The following is a 23,763-nucleotide window of genomic DNA, read 5'->3' on the forward strand; positions in this document are numbered from 1 at the left end:
AGGGCCTGGCAACCCGACTGCCACACTCTGCATGCCTGGCCTTTGGTTCTGGCTGGAGGTAGGCGCCTGATCCATGGGGCCTCTGCCGGATCTTCGAGTCCTCAGGGACACTCCTCTACTCTGCCACTCAAACCTGGACATCCTGCCTCTAGTTTGGGGGAGGAGAGGGGTGAAGGTATTGTTTGTCATGAGAGGAACTGGGATTATCTGCGGATTTACACCATCCACACACTCATGATGCTCACCTATGTGGATGACCAACATCATCCGTAAGATTCCTAAAGACCAAGCCAGGCTAAAAGAAGGGGTCTATCCTAGCTCAGGGCCTCATCCCTGGGCCTAATAAGTAACTACTGGCCAAAGGATGAGGTGGTCACTATCACCGGAAATGGCCTCAGGCCGACAGATTGCTAGGATCTTGGGACTCTCAGTTCAGTGACATGGCCCCTCATCCCAACCCACCCCACCCATACCCACCCCACCTCCAGTTCATCATCTACCTTCACGTAGGGATCACAGATGCCGGGGTGTTTGCTCATCAGGCCTTTGCATTCTATGACTAAACAGAGAATTAAAATGTTGGGGTCGGCGGGTGGGAAAGATTATTACCAGGCCTTTAATCTGCATAAGCACCATTGGATATTGACCCCTCTCTGGTCTAGTCCACTCCCACCATCTCCCACACTCAGGCAGCACCCTCGCCAAGGCATCATAAGGTATAGTCAATCCCCTGAATCTTAACAGCTGTAAGAGAACATAAAATTTATTGAGTCTGACCTCTCATTTAACGAGGAAGATGAGGTTATGAGGGGGGCCCAAAGACAGTAAGAAACTCATCCAAAGTCACAGAGCAATGGATTGACAGAGCTGGGTTTTGATCCATGTCCATTGACTCCCAGGCCAGTGTTCTTTCCATCACACAAGATTATCTCCTGGGAATGGAAGGGCCAGGCCAGAGAACGTACCCTGCACAGTAACCTGTGCTGTCACTGACAAACAGTATAGCACAGGAGGCAAAAAGCTTGTGTCCAGAGGTAGACAGACACAAGCATGAATCCCACCCCTACACTAACTGGCCACACGAGCCAGAGCAAGTCCCTTTGCCTCTCTGAGACTGAATTTGCAATTTTTAAAATGGATTTGTGATAATAACATCCACTTCGCAGGGTACTTGTGCTAATTAAATGAGATAATGTGTCGAAAGTGATTAGTAGACAACCTGGCAAACAAATAACTGCTCAACAAAGTGTGGTTAAAGAAAAGAATGATAAATAAAGGCAAGGGATAGGTGGGGGTGGGTTGCAGGTCTGGTCATGAAGGCAAGCGTGGCCCATTTGCCTGAAGTCTGCAGAAATCAGACAGCAGACCTTACAGAAACTGAGCCTCTTTTCTATTTTCTTTCATGTGTAGTTTTATAGAGCCCTGGGGTTTGGCTTCGATGGAGCTCCTGTAGTCTGTGTCGTAAGGCCGGGAAAGCAAAGGAGAGAGAGGAACAGGCTGGATGGGATGAAGTCCTCAGACTGGGGCGAAGCCAAAGAAAACTGTGCAGGACAAATGGAGTGGTGGAGGCCAACATGCATTTTGCAAAAACTGTTTGCACAGCTGGAGTCAGGCTCTGGCGGGCAAAGAACCCCGCTCTGTTGGTCCTTGGGAACTTCACCTTGGGCCCCCCAAGGCCAGGACCACAGGACCTCAGGCGCCTGCTGGTCTAGCTGCCTGGTATCCTAGTTACTGTTCCTGGCACGTGCTTCCCCTTGAGGGCGTGGTCTCTGAGGGCAGAATCCAGGCCTGATGAGCCCAGGGTCTCCCTGGCTCTCAGGGGATGCACTCCCGTTCTAGTGGGGAAGAAAAGACCCTGGACAGATCAGGGTGACACAGTGTAGTCAGGGCTGTGATGAAGACATGGAGGAAGAAGCAACAAACAGCCTAGGCAGGTAGGTCAGGGGGTGATTCCTAGAAGGAAAAACATGAGGCAAAATGAGCCTTCCGTCCTGAGTCTTAATGATGAAGGCAGGCATGGTTCTTGTAAAATCAGAGGGAGGGAGACTTATTTTTCAAAAGGACTTCAAAAAGAAGGCAAACTATTCCAGACACAAGGACCAGAGGGTGCACAGGCACGGAGGCATGAGCAAGCGTGATGCCTTCAAGGGGCAGGAGGTACACGTAACTGGATAGAACAGGGGGTGAGGAGTGTCTTTAGTGGCAAGAGACAGGGAGGCCAGAGAGATAGGCAGGGCCTTTGCGGCCAAAGAGAGGAGTCCTGGCAGCGGGGCACATGACAGATGCTCGGCGACTATTGGTGTGGTGGATAGAAGGCTGAACAAATGGATAAATGGACAGGTAAAGTGTGGCACCAGAGGACCTTGATCACCTGGCCCCAGGTTACCCCTCCACCCATCTTGTGCTGTGCCCCAGTCATGTTAGACCGTTCTTCAAATGCATCATGTTCTCTCTGACTCCCGGGGCCTTTGCACATGCTGCTCTCCCTGCACGGAATGTCCATCCTTCCTGCTCCCTTCTGCCTGGTTCAGGCCTGTTTCTCCATCACTTTTTTGGAATTTACAGCTTTCTATCTTATTTGACAAACACTAAAATACAGCTCACTACATGCCGGGTACTGTCCCAAGTGTTTTACAAATATTAACTCCTTTAATCCTTATAACAGCCCACAAGATAGGTACTGAGCTTGCCTAAGGTCACTCGGCAGTAAAGTATCAGAGAGGGAGGATCGAGAAGTCTCCTGTGGCCCTGCTTCACTGGAGCCAGGAACAGTTCTAGCCTGCGGGGGAGGAATGGCCCACTGTGTGGACTCAATCACGTCAGGAGCAGGACCAGGGAGGTATCCCTAGAAAGAGTCTCAAGTGAATACCCTCTTCTTTTCGATGGACACATAACAGGACACTATAAAAAGATGAGAGAAGAAGCCATGGCCCATGGTAACACCATCTCCAGGAGGGAAGCTGAGCGGCCCATCCCTTTCCTGATAGGCCTGGCACACAGCCATACTCACTGTGGAGAAGCAGAACCCGGTCCTGGGCATCGATCGACAGCTTCAGCTGACCTAAGGAGACAAGAACAGAAACAACTTCACCTCCTCTCCTGGTTGGGTGAAAAGTGGAATAATGGTGATGGGAATCCTCTTGGTTCATGTGAAGAGATTCAAAGAATCAGGCAGTCTCTGGGTTGGAAGGGAGCTCAGAAGCCATCTAGTTCAGCCTCCTCAACATATCAGGAGTCTCTTCTATAATATCTTCAGTAGTAGTTCTCCAGCCTAGGCTTACATCCCTCTGGCGATGGGGAGCTCATTACTTTACAATGCAGCCCAAAACAAAACACCAGGTCATCCTCACAGATACCCAGTGGCCCTCCAGCATCGACAGAGGAGAGAGAAGACCGAAGACCACACTCATCTTCCTCAACGACATGTTGAAAAATCTTCTGAGTCCAATACATTCTTCCTGGAACCTCAAAAAGCTACTGAACCCAAACCATCTAGTGGACGCGCACTGGAGACAATGCGAGAGGGTGGGGCGGGGCCGCCCAGCCTACGGCGACTCCACACATCAACTGCAAAGTCCTCACATCTCCTCCATCCATGACAGCTCTGTCTAGCAGTCATCCACTTCTGCTTGATCACCTCAAGTGATGGGGAGCTCTCTCCTTCAAATGGGAGCCCTTTCGCTTTTGACATAGTTCTGATTGTTCACTGCTCCATCTTTATTGAGCCGAAAGTGGCCTCTCAGTAACTTTCATTGACTAGATCTCATCCGGCAGTCTGAAATCTCTCCCCTAGACCAGAGTCTACACACTCCTTCCACTGTTCCTCGTGGCACAGTGCAACATTCCTCATCATCTCAACTGTTCATCTCTGGACATGCCCCACGGAACTGGGATGGTGCCTGGGGCTTGTGCTTTGCTGCTGGTTAGAGGAAGGCTAGACGCAGTTTGGAGAACAGAAGAGAAGGAAGCTTTGCTGCAGTCCACCAACCACTGTGACATGGCAACCACTTGCTCCTCGCACTTTGGGGTGTTTAAGCTACGAGCCCAAGCAATCCAGGCTCCAGCAAACCCTAGTCTAGCTCTCCACCCATCAGAAATTCCTGCTGCTCTCCTGCCCAGGACACTGATCTCAGAAGCTGGGAGACCTGTTCCAGTTCCAGACCCAACTAATGTCCTATTTCAGAGCCACAACGTCCATGGCTGTGAGGTGGAGCTAATAATAGGGGTGATCGTACTCTCTGAGCTGTGTGGGGATCAGGTAACGCTGGAGGGCGAGGAGGTCCTTGGATGAAAGGCGCCAGGAGAATCCACGGTGTTATTAGCTCAAGGGTTGAGCAAGTACCACTTTGGGGCTGAGAAACCTCCTACAAAAACTGTGCCCCATCCAGTGTGAAACGGAGGATGGAAACAGACAGTGCCAAGCAGTCACCGACCCAGTCTCTCTCTATGTTTAACATGAAACATTTTTTCTGAAATTGGGACCAGTGCAGCAACCCGCACATCAGCCAGAAAGCCAGCTCTGGCCTGAACACATTTGGTTTCCAAAGCCATGGGAATGACTGTGCCGCACATCATCTACCACCTACAATGGCCGTTTCCCAGAAATCAGGATCGAGAAATCTCCCAACACAAATGTCACTAATTCTATCTGACAAACATACACTTGTCCGGCACCCACACAAGCCCTGAGTGAGGAAGGGCAGATGGGAACAGCCTGGTGCCTGTCCCCAGAAAGCTCACAACGCGGCAGCTAGGACAGGGGCGTGGGCAAGGCCAAGAGCGAAACTGGAGTGGAGAATGGGCCCGGGGTGAAGACTGGCTCAGAGGTCAGGTTAGTCTGCACGGCTCCATGCGGCTCCCCTCCAGGCCCTGCCAAGCAAGACTCCTCAGCGAGGGCCCAGGTGCCCTTTACCCCGTTACAGCAGAGAAACCAAACCCTGCAGGCCAGGCTGCAGGCCCCAGCGCAGGACACACCCTTTCACAGCCCGTCCTCAGGCTCACTGATGAGGGCAAGATGGAAAACGAGACCTTTACCCTGGCCACGCCTGTCCCCTGTCCTCCCCTCTTAGGCCATTCCATCATTTTGCCCAACCTCTTCATTTGTTAGTCAAAGCAGTCATGCCCAGCAATGGAAGGTGACTTGACCTGGGCCCAGAGGTCAAGGCCAGAACTGAAGACCAGAACTCTGCCCTGACTCCAGCACCATTTCCTGTGCACTGAGCCAGTCTCCTAGAATACTCACAGCCCTCTGATGTGCACCATTGCATCTGCCAATGCAGCCCTGGGGTTCGGGGGAGCCATCAGGCACAGGACAAGGTGCCACAGCTTTGCTAGAGAACCCAAAAGGAAGCCAAAAGAGGGCAGGTGCCAAGAAATGTCCCCAAGTCTAGAGATATAAACCACCAGGAGAAGGGAGGTCAGCTGAATCCCTGGGTACCAGCTAATCGGGCCCCCCATAGATACCAGCTAATCAAGCTCCTCATAAGCCCCCCGAATCTCTGGTCTTGTCAATATCCTCACTTTCTCCCCAGCCTGAGGGTGTGGCCTATGGGAGTACCCGAGAACGTTCAGGGTAAAAGGTCTGAAGTCATCCTCGTCTGGCTGTTTGGGGGCACTGGAGAGGCTATGTTCCCAGTTCTCATGGGGCTGCAGTAGGGCACGGACTCTTGTCTGCAAAGGGTGGTGGTGACAGGTGCCCAGAGAAGCTGCAGGAGTGTACCAGGGACCTGGGCCCAGAGGCAAAGGGAGTTGGTTAAAGAAATTCAATTTGGCAGTCCTTCCTCAGAGGACCACAGGAAGATGAACTCTGACTCTTAGGACATAGGAAGAGACATACTCAGAAAACGAAGCAAGAAGACAGGGCTGCACACCATTACTGGACTCGGGTCAGCAGGAACGTGTCCTGGAAAGACCCCACGCCACCCCAGGGTGTGCAGAGAATACACCTATGAGGAAATTGTCTGGCTAGCATAAAGCGAAAGTCAAGTCAAAACCCAGTCCAACCCAAAAGCAATTCCCATTTAAGAAAGGTCATGTGTTGAAAGTCACAGGAAGGGGGATGATTTCAGGCTAAGTGAACAAAGGAGGCTGGGTCTATATGAAGCCTAGCCAGCCACCGGCACTCGTAGATTTTCCCTCCATTTGTGGGGACAAGTCTGACTCTCCAGCTGTGAGTGCAGGAGGGAAGGAGGGAGCCTAGCCAGGTGCCAGGCACTTCCCCCCACTGTGGTCCCCAGCTGCTTCACCCACAGAGCAGCCTGATTGAGGCTCAGTGAGGGTTATGCATGTTTGTCGATTTCGCTCTCTGCCCTCCTAGGGAGAAATGGTAGGCAGGCTGCAGCCTGTTGGGGAGCTGGGAGCCACATAGCTCTTGGGATGTAGCCCTGGAGAATTTCAGATGCCTGTTGTTTTGAAGAGAGAGAATCTTGAGGTGTTTTCGGAGAAGCAACCCTGGCTTTTGATGGTGCCCACTGGCAGAAGGAGACCCGCAGAGCAAAAGTAAGCAGGGAGCTGCTGTGGTAGGATAAAAATTATGATGGCTCAATTCAACCCCTTTCATTTGACTCTCTGCTTCCTGTGAAACCTGATATTACTGTGGTTTCTCAAGCTGTTGTTCCTTCCAGGAATAGACTGCTCTAGCCATCAATCTATAAGGCAGCTAGCATCCTGACTGCACCCCTGTGAGAGACCCTGAGCAAAAACTACCCAAACTAAGCCATTCCCAAATTCCTGGCTCACCGAAACAGTGAGATAACAAATGTTTGTTTTTTAAGCCAATAGATATCGGGATAATTTGTTATGAAGCAATGTAGAACTAATACAAATCCATATTGCCTCTGCAGAAGGATGACGTCAATCTGATCAATTCTGAGGCAATTTTCAATTTTAGAATTTGTTAAGAAAATACCGTTTTAAGGTAAATCGGTATTATGACTAAGGAAATGGAAGATCTGCTTTTGAGAACCTTGGTTTTTAATAAAGAATTTTGATAGATTTTGATAGATTTAATTTTGATAGATTTAAACTATTTACCACTAAACTGCAAAATCTGGAATTGTCCCATATTAACCCAAGCACGTGCCTGAAAATGCTTCACCTACAGAGCAAACACTTTCTTTTTATACATGTTTGTGTGCAATACTATAAGATATAAAAATTCACATTACTCTGCCTTTCACAATTTTCCTTTAGATTGTATTGTAATTAATTTTAAGCCAGATGTAATTTTAATTCCAAATTATCAGTTTTACCTCATTTTATAAATTACTCAGCCTCCTTATCTTTTTCATAGTGCAGACTTTTTCTCCATAGTTAAATATGTTATTTTACAATGACGAATGTCGACTATGTGTTTGCAGGTAGCTTTAAGCCACACAATGGAGTCAATAATTTATTTTCATTATGTTTTATAGTTGTGTTACTTTTTTCATGGTCAGATAAAGTTTTCTAGAAGAGTAAGTTTAATATGTAAAACACAAGAGAAGAAGCATGGAACTATGAGCGAAGTGTGGATTGTGGAATCAGTAAGACTTGGTTTGGATCCTGGTTCCACCAGCGATGATCCTTAATCACTACATGTTTGGTTCCCTCATCTGTACAATGGAAAGAATAATAATAATACAGTTCTGATAGGGCTGTTATAAAACCGAGAACTAACTCTTAGTTCTCAGTTTAGCACCTGGAAAATAGAAGGTACTCCCACTGAATGTGGGAAGGAAGGAAGAAGGAAGGAAGGAAGGAAGGAAGGAAGAATGACGGAAGGAAGGAAGGAAGGAAGGAAGGAAGGAAGGAAGGAAAGGAAGGAAGGAAGAAGGAAGGAAGGAAGGAAAATTAGAAAACATATTAGAGGATTTTTATTTCTGGGATGACAGACCCACTGAGGAAATCTAGAAAAACTAGACAAAATATTTAAAAGCAGCATCTTAGAGATGTAACGAGACAGGGGGGAACTATAAAGCAGGATGTGGGGGAATGGAGGTCCGTGGAATTTAGTTAAATGTTTTCCTGAGCTAATTTTCTCCTGGGGGTTGTTTTAAAACTCCAGAGAGGTGGTGACCAAAAGGCTGAGAGGCTGAGCAGAGTTTCTCTCTGAACAGGAGGTGGAGATTAGGGCCTGCGCAGAAGTGAGGTCCTTCTGAGCCTCTACCTTTTGGGCTGGAACCCTAAAGGGTTGCTCCTTAGGAACAGAGTAAACCATGATCAGACACAATTCCTCAAGGGACTGCAGCTCAACTTCAAACAATCTCAATCCCTAACATTTAATTAAGGTTATCCCAGATTGCTAAGTGACCTCAAGCACCTGACAGAAGCAAACAAAGATCTTTTTGAAGGAAGATATCATCTTAGGCCCAAATTAAGGAGAAAAACAACTCTGTACCTATCATTTCTAATAGACACAGCCACATACAACGTAAAGAAACAAAAAGACTGAAAGAAATAGGGTGGAAAAAGTTATGCCTCGCAATTATTAACTAAAAGAAAGCTAGGCGGGTGAATGTCAGTAAAAGCAGAATTTATCTCCATTAGAGATAAAAAAGACTTCTAACAATAAAAGAAGACTTCATAATAATAAAAGTCTTAATTCACCAGAAAGATAATAATTCTAAATTTGTGTGCTCTTAATACTGCTTCAAACACATAAAGGAAAAACTGACAGAACTATAATGAGAAACAGACAAATTTGCAATCACACTGAGAATGTTAACACACCTCTCTCGGTAACTGATAGAACAAATGGGGAATAAAAATCAGCAAGGATGTAGAATATTTTAACAACATTAGCAAACCCGACCTAAACCTGATACATACAAAGAACACTACACACAATCACTGTGTGATCTTTTCAAGTACACACAGAACATTTATAAAAAACTGACTATGTGCTGAGCTATCAAAGGACCAAAAATATGCAGAGCACGTATTCTGAGCAAAATGTAAGATAAGGAATAAAAATATTACTAGAAAAGTCCCAATATTTGGAAATTAATAAATATATTTCTAAATAACCCATGGAGTCAAAAAGAAATGACTATGAAAACTGGAAAATATTTTTAACTGAATGATAAAAAGAAAAAAAAGGCTACATACCTTCAAACATGAGGCTTCTGGAGACTATCAACGTTCTTTCTATTTCTGACCCCATTGATAGTTACACAGGTATTTGCTTTGTGATAAATAACTGAACTGCACATCATTTGGGGGGACATTTTTCTGTATGTGTGTTATATTTCATAATAAAAAAGTTTTTTAAAAAGAATATATAGAGCAGAATTGGAAAAGCAAACAAAGGGCCATCAAAAGGCCAGAAATAGAATTTCTGAACGTTCCCAAGCAGATGGACTCCAAAGGATAGAAAAGCCAGTAAATGCTCCGGACTCTGACCAACAAATGATGAGCTCTTGAGAAATAGTTGGATGGATGTCCCAGTAAAGCCTAGGGAATGTCTCAGGCTCAGAGCAGCAGGTGAGCAGCTGGCAGGAGCCTCCAGTTCAGGGCCTGCCTTCACACTGCTGGCATCTGTTCCCAAGCTTCATTCTCACTACAGAAAAATGGATTTTTAAAAAAATTTCTGTGGCCTCTATCGAGAGGCAGAGAAAAGAGTGGGAAAGGGCCCCCGACTAACATTATACTTCCACAACAAACAGAAAATGCCCAGCATATTGATGTCATTCCTTAGTCTACTCTGCCTGAAGAACCACATCTTCCTGACTTTCCTCTGACAAACCAAAGATTCCAGGCACTCCGCTAGAGCCTACACACACAGCTGCTCCCCATGGCCTTTACCTTGCTGGTTCATTTGGAAATAACAGTTCTAGAAAGAGTAGGGTTGTATTATTCAATGTCCACAGCTATTTGCAGCCTTCAGAACATGACCAGCCTGCCTGTCTCCTCCTCTCCCAGACACCTTGGAGGAAAGGCAACCTGTTCTCTCCCATGACCACTTACTACATCCTGGCCCCAGACCAGAAGTCCTGGGCAGGTTAATAATATGTTGCCTCAGGTAACCTAATAAGTTGGTATCCTGTCAAGAAGATATTCTTTAAATACTTATCAAACGTTTTTGTGAACTTGGGAGTATATTTTCTATATAAAATATCATGCCTAAAATTCATATGGAAACTCAAGGAACCCAAGATAGCCAAAACAATTTTGAAAAAGAAGAATAAAATTAAAGTCACACTTCCCAATTTCAAAACTACTACAAAGCTACAAAGCAACAGTATGGTATTGGCCTTAGAAAAGACATATAGAATTAAGAGTCCAGAAATTAACTCATGTATACATGGTCAATTAATTTTTGAGAAGGGTGCCAAGATCTTTTAATGATGACATAATAGTATTTTCAACAAATGATGCCAAGACAACTACATAGTCACATACAAGATTGAAACTGGACCCTTTCCTCACATCATATACAAAAGTTAACTCAAAATAGATCAGAGATCTAAATGTAAGAGTCAAAACTAAGAAACTCCTAGAAGAAAACATAAAGGTAAATCTTCATGGATTTGACAATGGATGCTGAAATATGACACCAAGAGCACAAGCAACAAAAGAAGAAATAATTTGGACTTTATCAAAATAAAAACATTTGATCTTCAAAGAATACTATCAAGAAAGTGGATCAAAAAACCCAGAGATTGAGAGAAAATATTTGTAAATCATATATCTGATAAGGGACTTGTTACTGGAATATATATAGAATACGTAAAACTCAACAATAAAAAGATAAATAGCCTAATTTAAAAATGATGCATAGGATCTTAAAAATGGGCAAAGAATCTGAATAAACTTTTCTCCAAAGAAGATATACAAATAGCCAATAAGCACATGAAAAGATGTCCAATGTCACTGATCATCAGAGAAATTTAAATCAAAACCACAATGAGGTACCACTTTACCCCCATAGGAAAGCTAGAATCAAAAAGTCAGATAACAGCAAGTGTTGATGAACTAAAAACCCGCATACACTGCTGATGGGAATGTAAAATGGTGCATCCACTTTGGAAAAGAGTTTGGCCGTTCTTCAAACAGTTAAACCTAGAGTTCTCATTTGACCTAGTGATTCCACTCCTAGGTATATAGCCAAAGAATCGAAAACATATGTCCACACAAAAACTTGTACATGAATGTTCATAGCAGAGCATTATTCATAATAGCCAAAAGACAGAAACAATCCAAATGGCCATCAACTAATGGGTAGATAAACAAAATGTGGTATATCTATATAATAAAATATTATTCATAAAATGAATAAAAATGAAGTGCTGACACTTCATTGTTACAACATGAGTTACACATGTCACAACATGAGCTAACTTTAAAAACATTATGCTAAGCAAAAGAAGCCAGTCACAAAAAAATATATATATATAATTCCACTCACATAAAATGTCCAGAATAGGCATATTTATAGAGACAGAAAGTAGATTAGTGATTATTTAGGATCAGCCAAAAGGGGAGACTGAGAATTGGGGATAATAAGTTAAGGAGTACAGTGTTTCCTTTTGGGGTGATGAAAATGTTCTAAAATTGACTGTGGTAATAATTACAAAACTTTCTGTCAATATACTAAAAACCATTCAATTGTACAGTTTAAATGACTGAATTGTATGTATGTGACTATATCTCAATAAAGCTATTTTAAAAAAAACATGTTAGCAAATATACTAATGAAATTTTTTTCCTGAAGAAAAAAAACTTACATACGCTTACCAGGACTTATTCAAATTACATTATTTCTCATAAATAAAAATCCCTCTGGAGTAGTTGGGTTCTAGCCTCAGTTTACATACTCTCATCTGCTGAAGCCAGGTCATCTCCTTAGAAGGTAGTGTATGGCCAACTAATGTTACTTGAACATGTCCCTTATTGGGGGGTATGGGGTTGTACTCATGCGCAAATGTGCACACACACACACACACAATACATAAACCACAACTTATACCATATAGTACTCTCCCTGAAAAGAATTGTAGTCAAAACAATTTTGTCTCCATCATTTCAGAGATGCTGGAAATTTAACTCCCTTTAAAAGTTTGGTCTTAGCAATACTTATATCAAATAGACTTTAAAATAAAGGCTATAAAAGTGACAAGTAAGAACATTTCATATACAATAGCCAAGATATGGAAGCAACATAAGTGTCCATCAATAGACAATTGGATAAAGAAGATGTGGTACATATATACAATGGAATATTACTCAGTCATAAAAAAGAATGAAACCTTACCATTTGCAACAACATGGATGACCCTAGAGGATATTACGCTAAGTGAAATAAGTCAGACAGAGAAAAACAAAAAACATATGATTTCACTTAGGTGTGGAATCTAAAAAACAAAATAAAAGACAATCAGAACAGAAACAAACTCACAGACACAGAGAACAAACTGATAGTCGCCAGAAGGGAAGGGGGTTAGCGGGCTGAGTAAAAAAGGTGAAGGGATTAAGAAGTACAAAGTGGCGGTTACAAAACAGTCATGAGATGTGAAATACAGCACAGGGAATATAGTCAATGATATTGTAGTAACTACGTATGGAACCAGGTGGGTACTAGGCTTATCGGGGGATCACTTTGTAAATTATATAAATGTCTACCCACTATGCTATACACCTAAAACTAATATAATATTGAATGCCAACTATAATTGAAAATAAATAAATAAAAAATAAAAATAAATTTAAATGGTTATGCTCAGGGAACTATCAGGTAGGCAGCACCTTCATCTGGTTCTACCAGGACAAAGCCCACTGCTGAAGGCCAGAGGCTACCTGCCATGCTGGGGAAAGACCAGTGAACTGAAGAAAACTTAGCAAAGCCCTTCTCATTAGGGGAGTTGACTGTCAAAATTGACTCTGAAACCAAAGTTTCCAAACCTGCCTGATGGCCAAAATAGTTCTGTGGTTTCTTAAAATTAGATTCTCAGGTCCCACCCCAGACCTATTAAACCATAATGTCTGAGAGAAGATCCTAGGAATCTGTGTTTTTAACAGGCTCCCAGGTGCTTTTGATAATTGGCCCGGTTGGTAACCACTGATATGAATCTTCATTCATGAAGAGACAAGCAAAGATCATTCAGTGTGTGAAGAAAATCATCAGCCTGGAGGAGAGGCGGCATATGTCAAGAAAACAATTAATGCAAGAAACAAGAAAGAACTTTCCCAGTGTCAATCAATGTCCTCAGATTTAAGAGGTGACTGTATACATAAGAGCAGGAGGCTCCCCACCCCACCAGATTCCTGCCTGCCCACTGCATACTCAAGTCAATGTCACTGGTTCAAGCAGCAACCTTCCCTGACACCCATCCAACCCATGGCTGGGCAGGGTATCCACTGCCTGCTATACTGGACGCCCCTCTACTTCCCAGATCTGGCAGGGAAATTAATTCAACAGAAGAATGTAGACTGATAGGAAATAGTCACATCATAACAATAAGGAAAAGAAGTGCTATAATTTATAAAACTGTAGTTACAATATGATCTCAATTTTGTTCAAATTAGACACAACATTCCCCCATACACAAACACAGAAATAAGTCTGGAAGGATATAAACCAAAATGTCAACAATGGTCTTTTCTGGGAGTCAAATTACAGATTACAGGTGATTCTTACTTCCTTCTTTTCACTAAGTTTTCAACAATGAATACATCTCACCATGATAATACAGAGGAAAAAAAAACAATGAAACATATTTTTATTTTTTAATCAGGACACGGCTAAGGTAACAGGGGCTCACAGCTCCCTGACACTCTTTCCAGCCCCACCAACTCAGACCATCCCAAATACCTCCCTTGTCTGGTACAGTTCCACATCCCAGTAGAGTTAACAGGAGTTAACACTGCCTCTAAGTGTTGGGAGAATTAAATGAGATAATGCAGGTAACGCACTTGGTACAAGGCACGGCACATGGTAAGGGCCCAACCAATGGTGCCTAGTTAATTACTCTCGTTGTTATCGTCCACCAACTGGACCAGTGAACTCCAGGATGCCAGACCATAGGCCATTTCTAGAGGCCAGGACACTGCTTTCCCATTACTTCCCTGCCCCTAGAGAAAAAGGCAGGTTGTGAAGAGTCAAGTGTGCTGACAGAGGTACAGTAGGAGGGCCAGAACCCCAGGGAGGGCCTAGCTCTTCGGTGCTATGTCTTCAAAATCTGGGCAAAGTCCAGTTATGTTACAGTAACTGCCCAAACCTTCATAAATAAAATGGCATACAAATTCAAAAAAAAATGTACTGGACAGGTCGTTTCAAAAGGCTTCAGCTCAAGTACCGACTCTGCAACTGGCTCACCAGGAGTACTTCCCCTCTCTAGATCTCAAGTCTTCACAGAGGAAATATAACCCCCTCTTCACAAGGTGTTGCAGAACCCGAGAAGAAACAAATGGAGAGCTGTAGAGGGCTGTATCTTTAGTATGGCTACTTGGAAGGCTGGGTTTGCCTAGACTGTTGGGGAGCTGCTGCCCAGCTATTATTTGGGGGAACCCAGTCCTGTTATCTAGGCGCTTGGGAGCAGGAGTCTACTGCCCATTTCTTTCAATCGCAAGACCCCAGGGCAGACCTGGGACCCTCCTGAGAGCCTAGTCGCTCTTGGAGGAGAAATTCTCCCATCTCTGCTGTGGGTCAGCGATCCACTGAAGCAGTCACAATGCAGCTTCCCAGGTGAGCCCACGAGGAGGCAAGGCCAGTGGGCCAACCTGGCACCTGCACTGTTCCTGCTCAAAGGCGTAGTAATAAGACTTTGATTTAAGCCTGAGCTGCTTGCTAATGGGAAACTCAGTGGTGACAAACCAAGTCTCTGAAAGATTAACTGGGGCATGATTATTCCAGCCCAGTGAGGCAGAACCAACTGCACTTGGCACCAGTGGCCAGGCAGCAGGTGGTGCCCGGCGGCTTGCTTGGCCTGAGCCTGTGCCTGAGCCCTTCCCCTGAGCCCGTCCTGGGCAACCACAGGAGGAAGGATCCCAAGAAGGTGCCCCCAAACAGAAGGCTCACCTGCTCCTAGCCTCATCTATCTCCGTGGGGGCGCCCTTTCTGGGCGCTGAGTGCAGGGTGCTTCAGCCTTGAAAGCCAGCCGAAGGCACTTACCAAAGGTGGTGAGGTAAAAGGACAAGCCCGGGTGGGCACGCCGGCTCCCGAGAGAGACGCGGTGCAGGGAGTGCTCCATGGCCGCCCCGCTCCGGGACAGGAGGGTGCGCCTGTAACCCGAGGCGTCTGTGTTGCTCCACGGTAACCGAGGCAGCAGGTTCACCCGCCCCCAGCGCAGGGTCTCGGAGGCGCGAGCTGAAGCCTGGCTGAAGCGCGCATTTGAACTGGCGGGCGCGCCGGGCTCTGATTGGCCCGCGCGAGTTTGAATGGGGAGGTTTCCACCTGACCGAGCAGACACTGGCTAAAGGCGGGGAAGCGCTGGCGCCCCAACTGCGAGGACAGTCCTCGCGGCCTGGATGGCAGCCCTCCCCAGAAGCTCTCAGGACCGGGAAGGCACACCAGGGCTCCTGACGCCGGGATTGCTCCAGGCTAGGGGCGCCATCCGCACGAGAGGCCCGCAGCCCCTGGGCTGCACACTCGGGCGGGCTAGGCCTGCTTGTCCAGTTCTCCCAGGCCGGCAATTAGCCAGGTTTGTAACATGTTTTGAAGCTCAGAACTGTAATCACTGGACCGAACATGGGCAAAAGAACACCCTTCCGGCCCAGGTCGGGGGGCTTTGGAAAAGTGTTCTCCACACATGGACGGGCCCACCCACCAGGCTGCAGCCCCTTCCCAAACCCTGCCCTCTCCGTCTCCCTCTTGAGCCTCCTTTTGGATGAGAGGAGCCTGGGATAGGTCCAGACCAGAGCAGCTTGCTCCAGCCAGCCTCATGGCCCCCCATCTGCCATGGGAGAAGAGGTCAGGCACCCAGCATCTGAGGGGACAGAAATGCACAGTATGCAGAGGGGGTAGATGCCTTCAGTCTCCAGAGCCTGATGCAAGGAGGCAGAGCTAAAAGGAAGGTCAGCCCCTATGCTGCTTTGTCAGCAAACATTCATGGGACGCCTCCTGGGAGCAGTTTCACACCAAGACATCTGCTCTACCAGTCTCTGACTGTTGCTGCTGTGGGAGGGAAAGCTGCTGGTCTTATGTAAGTCTAAAAATGGGAAATGTTGGAAGTTGCCAAATGGATATTTGTGGCTCAGTGATCCACTCAAGACAGGAGTGGGGGACGCAATAGAGAAAGTGGAGAGAAAAGTTGTATGTATTAAGTATCGTGTGCCAGAGGCTGTGCTGGGCAATTCGTACACATCGTCTCATTTAATTTTCACAGTAACCCTAGAAAGCATTAGCCCCAATTTACCAAGGATAAATCCGAACCTCAGGCAGAGAGAGTAGGTAACTTTTCCAAGGTTGGCAGAGCTAAAATTTGAACTCAGTTCTGTCTGCCCCTAAGGGCATCCTCATTCTGTTCTTCCTTGGCCTCCATACCTGATTCATGGCCAATAGCAGGTGGAAGTAGCAGACCTGCCTTCTTGAGGCAGGTAAGGAAACTAGATCCTATAGGGCCAGCTGGCCACCAGCAGGGAGCAGAAACTGGAGAAGGTGCCCTGAAATCAGCAAACTAGTGGTCAAGTGGAAATAAGTCACATAAAGGTCAGTGGATTGTTTGAATCCTAGCACTTCGTGAGACCCTGCTGTGCTCTTCAGCCAGCCCCCAAACCATGAATACTGCCCTTAGCATGGGCAAGCCTACTCCTCTGGCCCTAACCCCAGGCACACTTACCTGCACCCTGGATTTCAGTGTGCCTGATCCTCCTTCTAGCTGGTGAAGTCTGAGTCCAGGCATTCTTTCTGGGCAGGGAGGTATCCCAGCTCTGCCGCTCCATCCAGCCAGGGAAAATGGGCAACCTCAGGCTCAAGCCACAGGATGAAGACAGGACACTGAGGCTGAAGGTGCTGTAGAGCTGCAGGAGCAAGATGAGAATGTGGTTAGGCATGGCCTGAGGATGCCCCCTGAGAAGGCTGTTCTCTCCCAGTAGGAATTAGAAAAGGAGGTCTGCAGGGAAGGGGAGAGTGATGAGCCCAAGGTCACAGTGGCCCCTTCACAGCTCTGCCAGGGACCACTGTAGAGCCCACACTAAGGAAGACCACCCTGAACTCAGGAAGCTGTGAGCAACCTGTAAATGCACCCTCGGGAGAGTAGGACCCAGCAAATGGGCAGAGTTGCGGTATGTGGCCTGGGTGAGAAAAGCCTGAGAACCACACTGGGCACTTCACCCCCACTCAGCACAAAGGTCCCACAGCCTTGTAAGTTCCCTCCCGACTCCTTCTGCCCTACTCAGCAGCTAACCTATTTGGATGGGAGACCCCAGTGCCACTCTGATCTTAATCTGACCCCTGCAGTGGCACCACCTCCACCACCTTTACCACAAACAGTAAGGGCCCTTACTTAGTAGAATACTGGAAGCTTCCTTCTCCTAAAGGAGCAGATCACTCTCTTCTCAGGAGAGAGAGGACAGAAATGAGTGGGAGCCCAGGCAATGCCATTGCAGGAGAGACTTGTCCTATTAACCCATACTGCTGTCCACAGGGGACATCAGAAAGGGTCATAGTTATGGCCTTGCTTTCCCCACGAAGGCGAGGAGTTCGAGGACGAAGCCTGGCTTTCTGACATGCCCTAAGCACTCTAGCACCCCCTGGCCTTGAGCCTCAGTGTCTCTCTTACTCCTCACACACCCCACACATACATAAGCATACTATACACACAATACAAACACACACTGCACACACAAGCATACATTACATAACACTTCCCATGTACAAACACAAATATACCACACACACAAACACACCATATTCACATATACACCACATACACACAATTAAACACACTACATATGTACCTCACACATTATACAAACACACCCCATACACTATACATACATCCTATGCACATACACAAGCGCATAGACACATACACACAAACACCTAAATACACCACATTCACGAACAAAAATTGATTATAGGCATTTTTTAAGACTGACTCTGTATCTAGAGGAATAAGGACTACTTGGGTTTACAGGGAAGGGAATAAAGGGCTTTATTTGGGTGCATTTTCACCTTAGCTATTAAAGAATCTTAGTCCTTTAGCTATCTTCTGGCCCAATAGCCAACCAACTTTTGAAAAATAATAATAAAGGGGATTTGGACTACCAAATGTTAAGTAGTATTATAATAATGCAGTACAAGAAAGAAGACAAACAGATCAATGGAATAGAATAGAAAGTTCACAGAGGAAAATGATTTTATTTAGAACAGAAGAAAGATTTTCGATTTTCAAAAAATTTTAAACTAAAGATTCATTTCAAAAAGTTAGAAGAGGAACTTTCCTTTTATTATTTAAAAGGAAATAATAAAGTTAAAGTCTATTTAAAAAACAAAACAAAACAAAATCAAAGTCTGGTTCTTTCAAAAAACCAATAAAATAGAACTGTGTTAAAACAAAGAAAACTACAAATAAACAAATTTAAGAAAGAGAAAGACACCCAAAATACTAAGATAATTCTTTAAATTATAAGAGAGAATCATTGCAACCTTATTTATAAATTTTAAAATCTGGCGTGGGGTGGAAAATGAATGATTTTTCTAGAAAGTATTAATTACTGAAATTGGTACAAGAGTTTGAAATTTTTAATAGCTCACTAACCATAGATAAAATACAAAAGGAAATCAAAACTCTACCTGACAAATTATAGACAACCCAGATAGTTTTAGAGGCCAATTCTATAAGACCTTCAAGAAACAGATAATGCCAATGTAATTTAAACTGTTTCAGAACTAGAAAAAGCTGAAAGACTTTTCAGTGCTAAGTACAAGTCTAGGCAAAGACAAAAACTAGATAAGGTTAGCAACAGAAAACTATAGAGCAAAGTTCAAAGATAAAAATAAGAGTAGAAATTAATGAAATAGAAAACATACATAGATAACAGCGATTAAAAATGTGACTAAACTGGGCCCACATTCTCCCAGTTTTGACATGTTCCTTTTTTTTAAAGAAAAACCAGAAATTTCTAATTTTTAATAGAATATCTCCCAATTGTTTAATATTGGCTATTCATTCAAAAAATTTAAAAATATTATGTAAGCCAAATAAAATGAATCTCTGCCCAGTAATGAGTTTAAAATCTCTACCAAACCTATCTGACTTATGAATATAAACACAAAAATCCTAAATAAAATATTAGCATATGAAAACCATATGCTATTTTTTCCAGGAATGCAGAGATGGTTCAAATTTAATGATTACTTTAGTGCTGGGGTTGGCAAACTATATCTACAAGACCAAATCTGGCCTACTATCTTTTTTTGTGCAGCAAGTGAACTAAGAATGGATATCATATTTTAAAATATGAAAAATCCAAAAAATTAAAACCTTTTCCATGTCCATAAAAAATTAAGATTTTTAAATTTAAAAAATGAATTTAAAATATTTTTAAATATATATATATGTACAAAGAAGGCTTACAAATTAGTAAGAAAAATATTCATGTACCAAAGGATAGGAATAATCATTGCACAAAAGAGGAAAATTATTGACTAATGCATAAAATACTAGGAACCTAAAAAAGAAAAAAGGAAAATATCATCTGGTCCCACCATTTGCCTTCAGAAAATTCAAGCACTTGTATTCATAAAAGAGAGTAGTAAAGCTCAGAGTTGTTAAATGGATCAAGTTGCTAAAGTAGTAAATAAATAGTGGAGAAAAAAGAATCCAGCCAAAGAATCACTATAGAATGTCGTCTTTCACACAGCTCCTCCTATTCAGAGCGGCTAGGCTACAAACCCGTAGGACTGAGACTTCCATGGCTACTGACACATTAAAATTCAATTCAGCAAATGTTTGCCAAACTAAGTCCCCATATTGTGCTGAGCTTTATACTTAGTGTTGGGGATATAGGAGTGAGCCAGATGGGGCTTACAATCTAGTGAGACACTGGATGACTGTTAAAATAGAGGAAACAAGGCAACCTGCAAAAACGCAGATTAATATCTCAGTCTGGGGAGTTTGGCAGAACAAGATGATAAAGGAAGTCAGAGAAGACTTCTCAAAGAAAGTGACCTGATTTAGTTAAGCAAAGGAGGTGAAGGAAGGGTTACAGGCAGAAAGAACAAAATATTCAAAGGTCAGAAAATGAGATCATTGTATGTTTGTGGAACTGAACAATGGGAAGCATGGCAGGGAACTTATAGTGCGAGGGAGGAAGTAATATGCAAAGAGGTAGAATCAACAGGACTTGGTGATTGATTGGAAGATAAAATGCAAGGAATCCTGGCTTGAGAAATTAAATGTTTAAAAGTGCTCTTTACAGAAATGGAGAACATGGGAGAAAGGGCTGAACTGAGGGGAGACCTGAAGAGTCCAACTATGAGCTTGTTAAGGTTGAGTTACCTATGTGCTGTCCAAATGAAGGTGCCAAGTGACCTGCTGAATATACTGGACAGAAGTTCAGAAAAAATACTTAGGCTAGAAATATAGATTTAGGAATTCTCAGTCAAGCCATGGGCATTAATAAGAGAGCCCAAGGAGAATGTCTAACATGAGAAGAAGGCTCAGGAAAGAGCCAAGAAGAGTACCAACTGTAAAGATAGGCAGAGAAAGAAAGGCTAGAAAGGGAGAAGGAAAGCCAGAGACTGTATTAAGAAGGACATTATAGTCAACCATGTCAAATTGAGAGGTCAAGTAGGTTAATAACTGAGAAGTGTCCATTGGATTTAGCAACAAGGCAATGATTGTTAACCTTCCATCTCAGAATGAAATGCTGGGAAGCAACAGCTCCACATGAATGAAAATGTACCAAATTCACTCTAAAAGGAAAAATACCCTGGGCTCAAAGCCAGAGAATATTCTTGGGTCAGGTTTTTTTCTTGTCCTAAATTTAACCAGCTGGAATGCTTTGTTAAGTGGTATTTTATTCACCCTTGATATGCAGGATTTGCTTTTAAGAGTATGCCTGCCATTCATCTTCAATTTAGAACACAGTATCTTTGGGTTAGTGGTTCTCTACAGAAGCAGATGCTGGTTGCTGTAAATACCACTGAGAAACTTTCATTTGCCTCAGACGTAGAAACCTTTGGTGACCTAAATACAGAAACAAAGTCTAAGGGAATCAAGTAAAAAATTCAAGATTTCGAGTGAGCTGAGAAATGTTATTTCAAAGTAGAAGAGACTAAAACCTTCACTGCCACAGAGATGTGAAATGGTAAGTTGAGTCCAAAGATAAAAGTCAAAGACTTGACAAGAGCTAGAAAAAAAAAGGGCAGAGTCCTCTGTCTCTCCTAGAATGGCTCAGTGTCCTTGTAGTTATGTTGGAATCCCTTTTAGCCTCTTCAGGAAGCACCCCCTTTCCTGACCTGATAACAGGCAACTTGGGTTGGCTTAGTCAAAGGCTCCAAATGCCCACAAAAAGTTTTCCAGCACAAAAACTTCTGGCTCCAGCCAAGATGGACAAATATCTTGGGACTGGATCCAATCCAGAAACTGGATTTTCCCTCTCATCTGAAACAACTAAAAGACTGGACAAAATATATGAAAAGATATTGGACATCAATCAACAAAGGGCAGTTATCCCTGAGAAACAAAACGAACAAGGTGAACCCTATGATTGCCCACAGCTTATTGCCTGGATAGACTTTCTGAATGGGAGAGGGAACAGAGGCCAACTCCAAATCCCTGAGTTGAGGAGTTCAGGAGGCCAAGGCAGCTAGAGCTCATAGGACAGAGTATCAAAGAGGAAAGAGCTACACAAAGAGAGAGCTCAGGGATATGCAAAGGGTCTTTGCTCGAATCTTCAGGTAAGTGCTGATGAGCTCATGGATATAAGAAAAGTACCCTGAGGAAAGAACCACCCAAAAATATTAGAGGGAACAACCTTTCAAGCTCCTGCAAGACCAGGAATAATTCTGATTCTCTTAAGCCAGAGTAGGAAGACTTTCTAATTTCATGGGGCATTGGGTAGTTACTCAGAAGGGTTTTTGAGGGGAATAATTAGCCCTAGACTAAACAATGCTCTAGTCCCATCCAAAAAAAGAAAGCTTAAAAGCAAGACCCAAGAGGATCAAAATGTTTATAAGCAAATTAGCTGCATCCCAGAACAAGCTCAAGAATATTTACAGAAGTGCAAAAGTATCTAACATCCAAGGTAAAATTCGCAGTGTCTGCTATCCAATAAAAAGTTACGAGGCATGTAAAGAAGCAGGAAAATGTGACCTCTAATGAGGAGAAAAATCAACAGAACCAATCCAGGAATGACACAGATGATAGAATTAGTAGATAACACATTAAAATAGTTATCGCAACTGTTTTCCATATGTTCAAGAAGAATTCAAGAGCATTTTAAGTAGAGACAAGGAAGATATTTAAAAAGGCCAAATTGAACACCTAGAGGTGAAAAATATAATGTCAGAGATAACATATATGTGTATGTATGCACACACACACACATACACACATACACATATATGTACATATAGGATGGGATTAACAGCAGATTAGACACTGCAGGAAAGAGAAAAAGATTAGTGAAATTGAAGACATAGCAATAGAAACCATCCAAAATAAAACACAAAGAGAAAAAGGAACAAAAAAAAAGGGAAAAAAAAACACCACAGAGCATCCTTGAGCTGCAGGGCAACTTCCAGCAGCCTAATAGATACATAATTGGAATCCTTAAAGGAGGTAAGGGACAGAAAATATATTTTAAGAAATAATGGGTGAAAATTTCTCAAATGTGATGAAAATGATAAACCCACAAATCCAAGAAGCTCAATGAACCCCAAGCAGAAGGACATAAAGAAACCCATACTTAAGCATATCATGATCAAATTGCTTAAAATCAGTGATAAAGAGAAAATCTTAAAAGAGGCCAGAAAAAAAAAAACCCCACGTTACATACAGAAGAATAAAGATAAGAAAGACACTGGACTTCTATTAGAAATATGTACCAAAAGACAGTAAAGCAACATCTTTAAAGTATTGAAAGAAAAAAAACTGCCAACCTAGAATCTTTTACCCAGTAAAAATATCTTTCAAATATGAAGGCAAAAATAAAGATTTTCTCAGACTTACAAAAGCTGAATGAATTCATCGACAAACCAGCACTACAAGAACTGTTTACTGAATGGAAGGCTGGATCTACTCAGAGGAATGAAGAGAACACCAGAAATAGTAACTACGTGGGTACATATAAAAGAGTTTTTTATTATTATTTAAATCCATTTAAAAGAACAATATAACTAGGAACCATTGGTTAAAAAAACACCCAGAGCTCCCTGCATCTTGGAATAAATTGTTATATATTGCCTTTTCTAAATTCTGATGAGATAATTGCAAGAAGCAAACTCCAGGGAAGCTGTTAGCAAGTTAGCATTTGCAGTCATGTGGAATGTGGATTCTACTTATGGGAGAAAATAATGTAGATATGTTTAGTATAAAATGCAACGACCACAGCTGAGATCTGTAGCTCAGCTGGATTGCACTCAAGCTTAAATATAAGGCTTATGTAGCGCAAAGCCAAATTCTGGATCAGTAAACTGTGATGATGAAGTGCCCTTCCAGTGGACAGATCATACAGGAACAGAGGTCATGGCATCCAGAGATCACAAATATTCTCCAGGGAAATTTCATTGAGAACTGTGGACTATATCTAGGTTGGTTTTACTGGAGCTGTAACTGAGAGAAGGGGCGTGAATTTTCTTTGCTTCTAGATTTGTATCAATCACTCTTGGACCTCTTT

The 23,763-nt window shown here is 43.4% G+C and overlaps 1 protein-coding gene across 1 annotated transcript in view; it reads right to left on the reverse strand.

Annotated features, from left to right (window-relative positions):
* Positions 1 to 15,201, reverse strand: part of RGS3 (regulator of G protein signaling 3) — a 115,682-nt gene extending 100,481 nt beyond the window's left edge. The window contains 3 exon segments of the mRNA XM_039866859.1: positions 501 to 559; positions 3,011 to 3,061; positions 15,089 to 15,201. Of these exon segments, the coding sequence (XP_039722793.1) occupies positions 501 to 559; positions 3,011 to 3,061; positions 15,089 to 15,167 (189 nt within the window). The 5' untranslated portion in view covers positions 15,168 to 15,201.
* Positions 15,202 to 23,763: the final 8,562 nt, after the last annotated feature.

The sequence above is a fragment of the Pteropus medius genome, unplaced genomic scaffold (assembly GCF_902729225.1).
Source record: "Pteropus medius unplaced genomic scaffold, Ma_sr-lr_union100, whole genome shotgun sequence".
Classification (NCBI taxonomy): Eukaryota; Metazoa; Chordata; class Mammalia; order Chiroptera; family Pteropodidae; genus Pteropus; species Pteropus medius.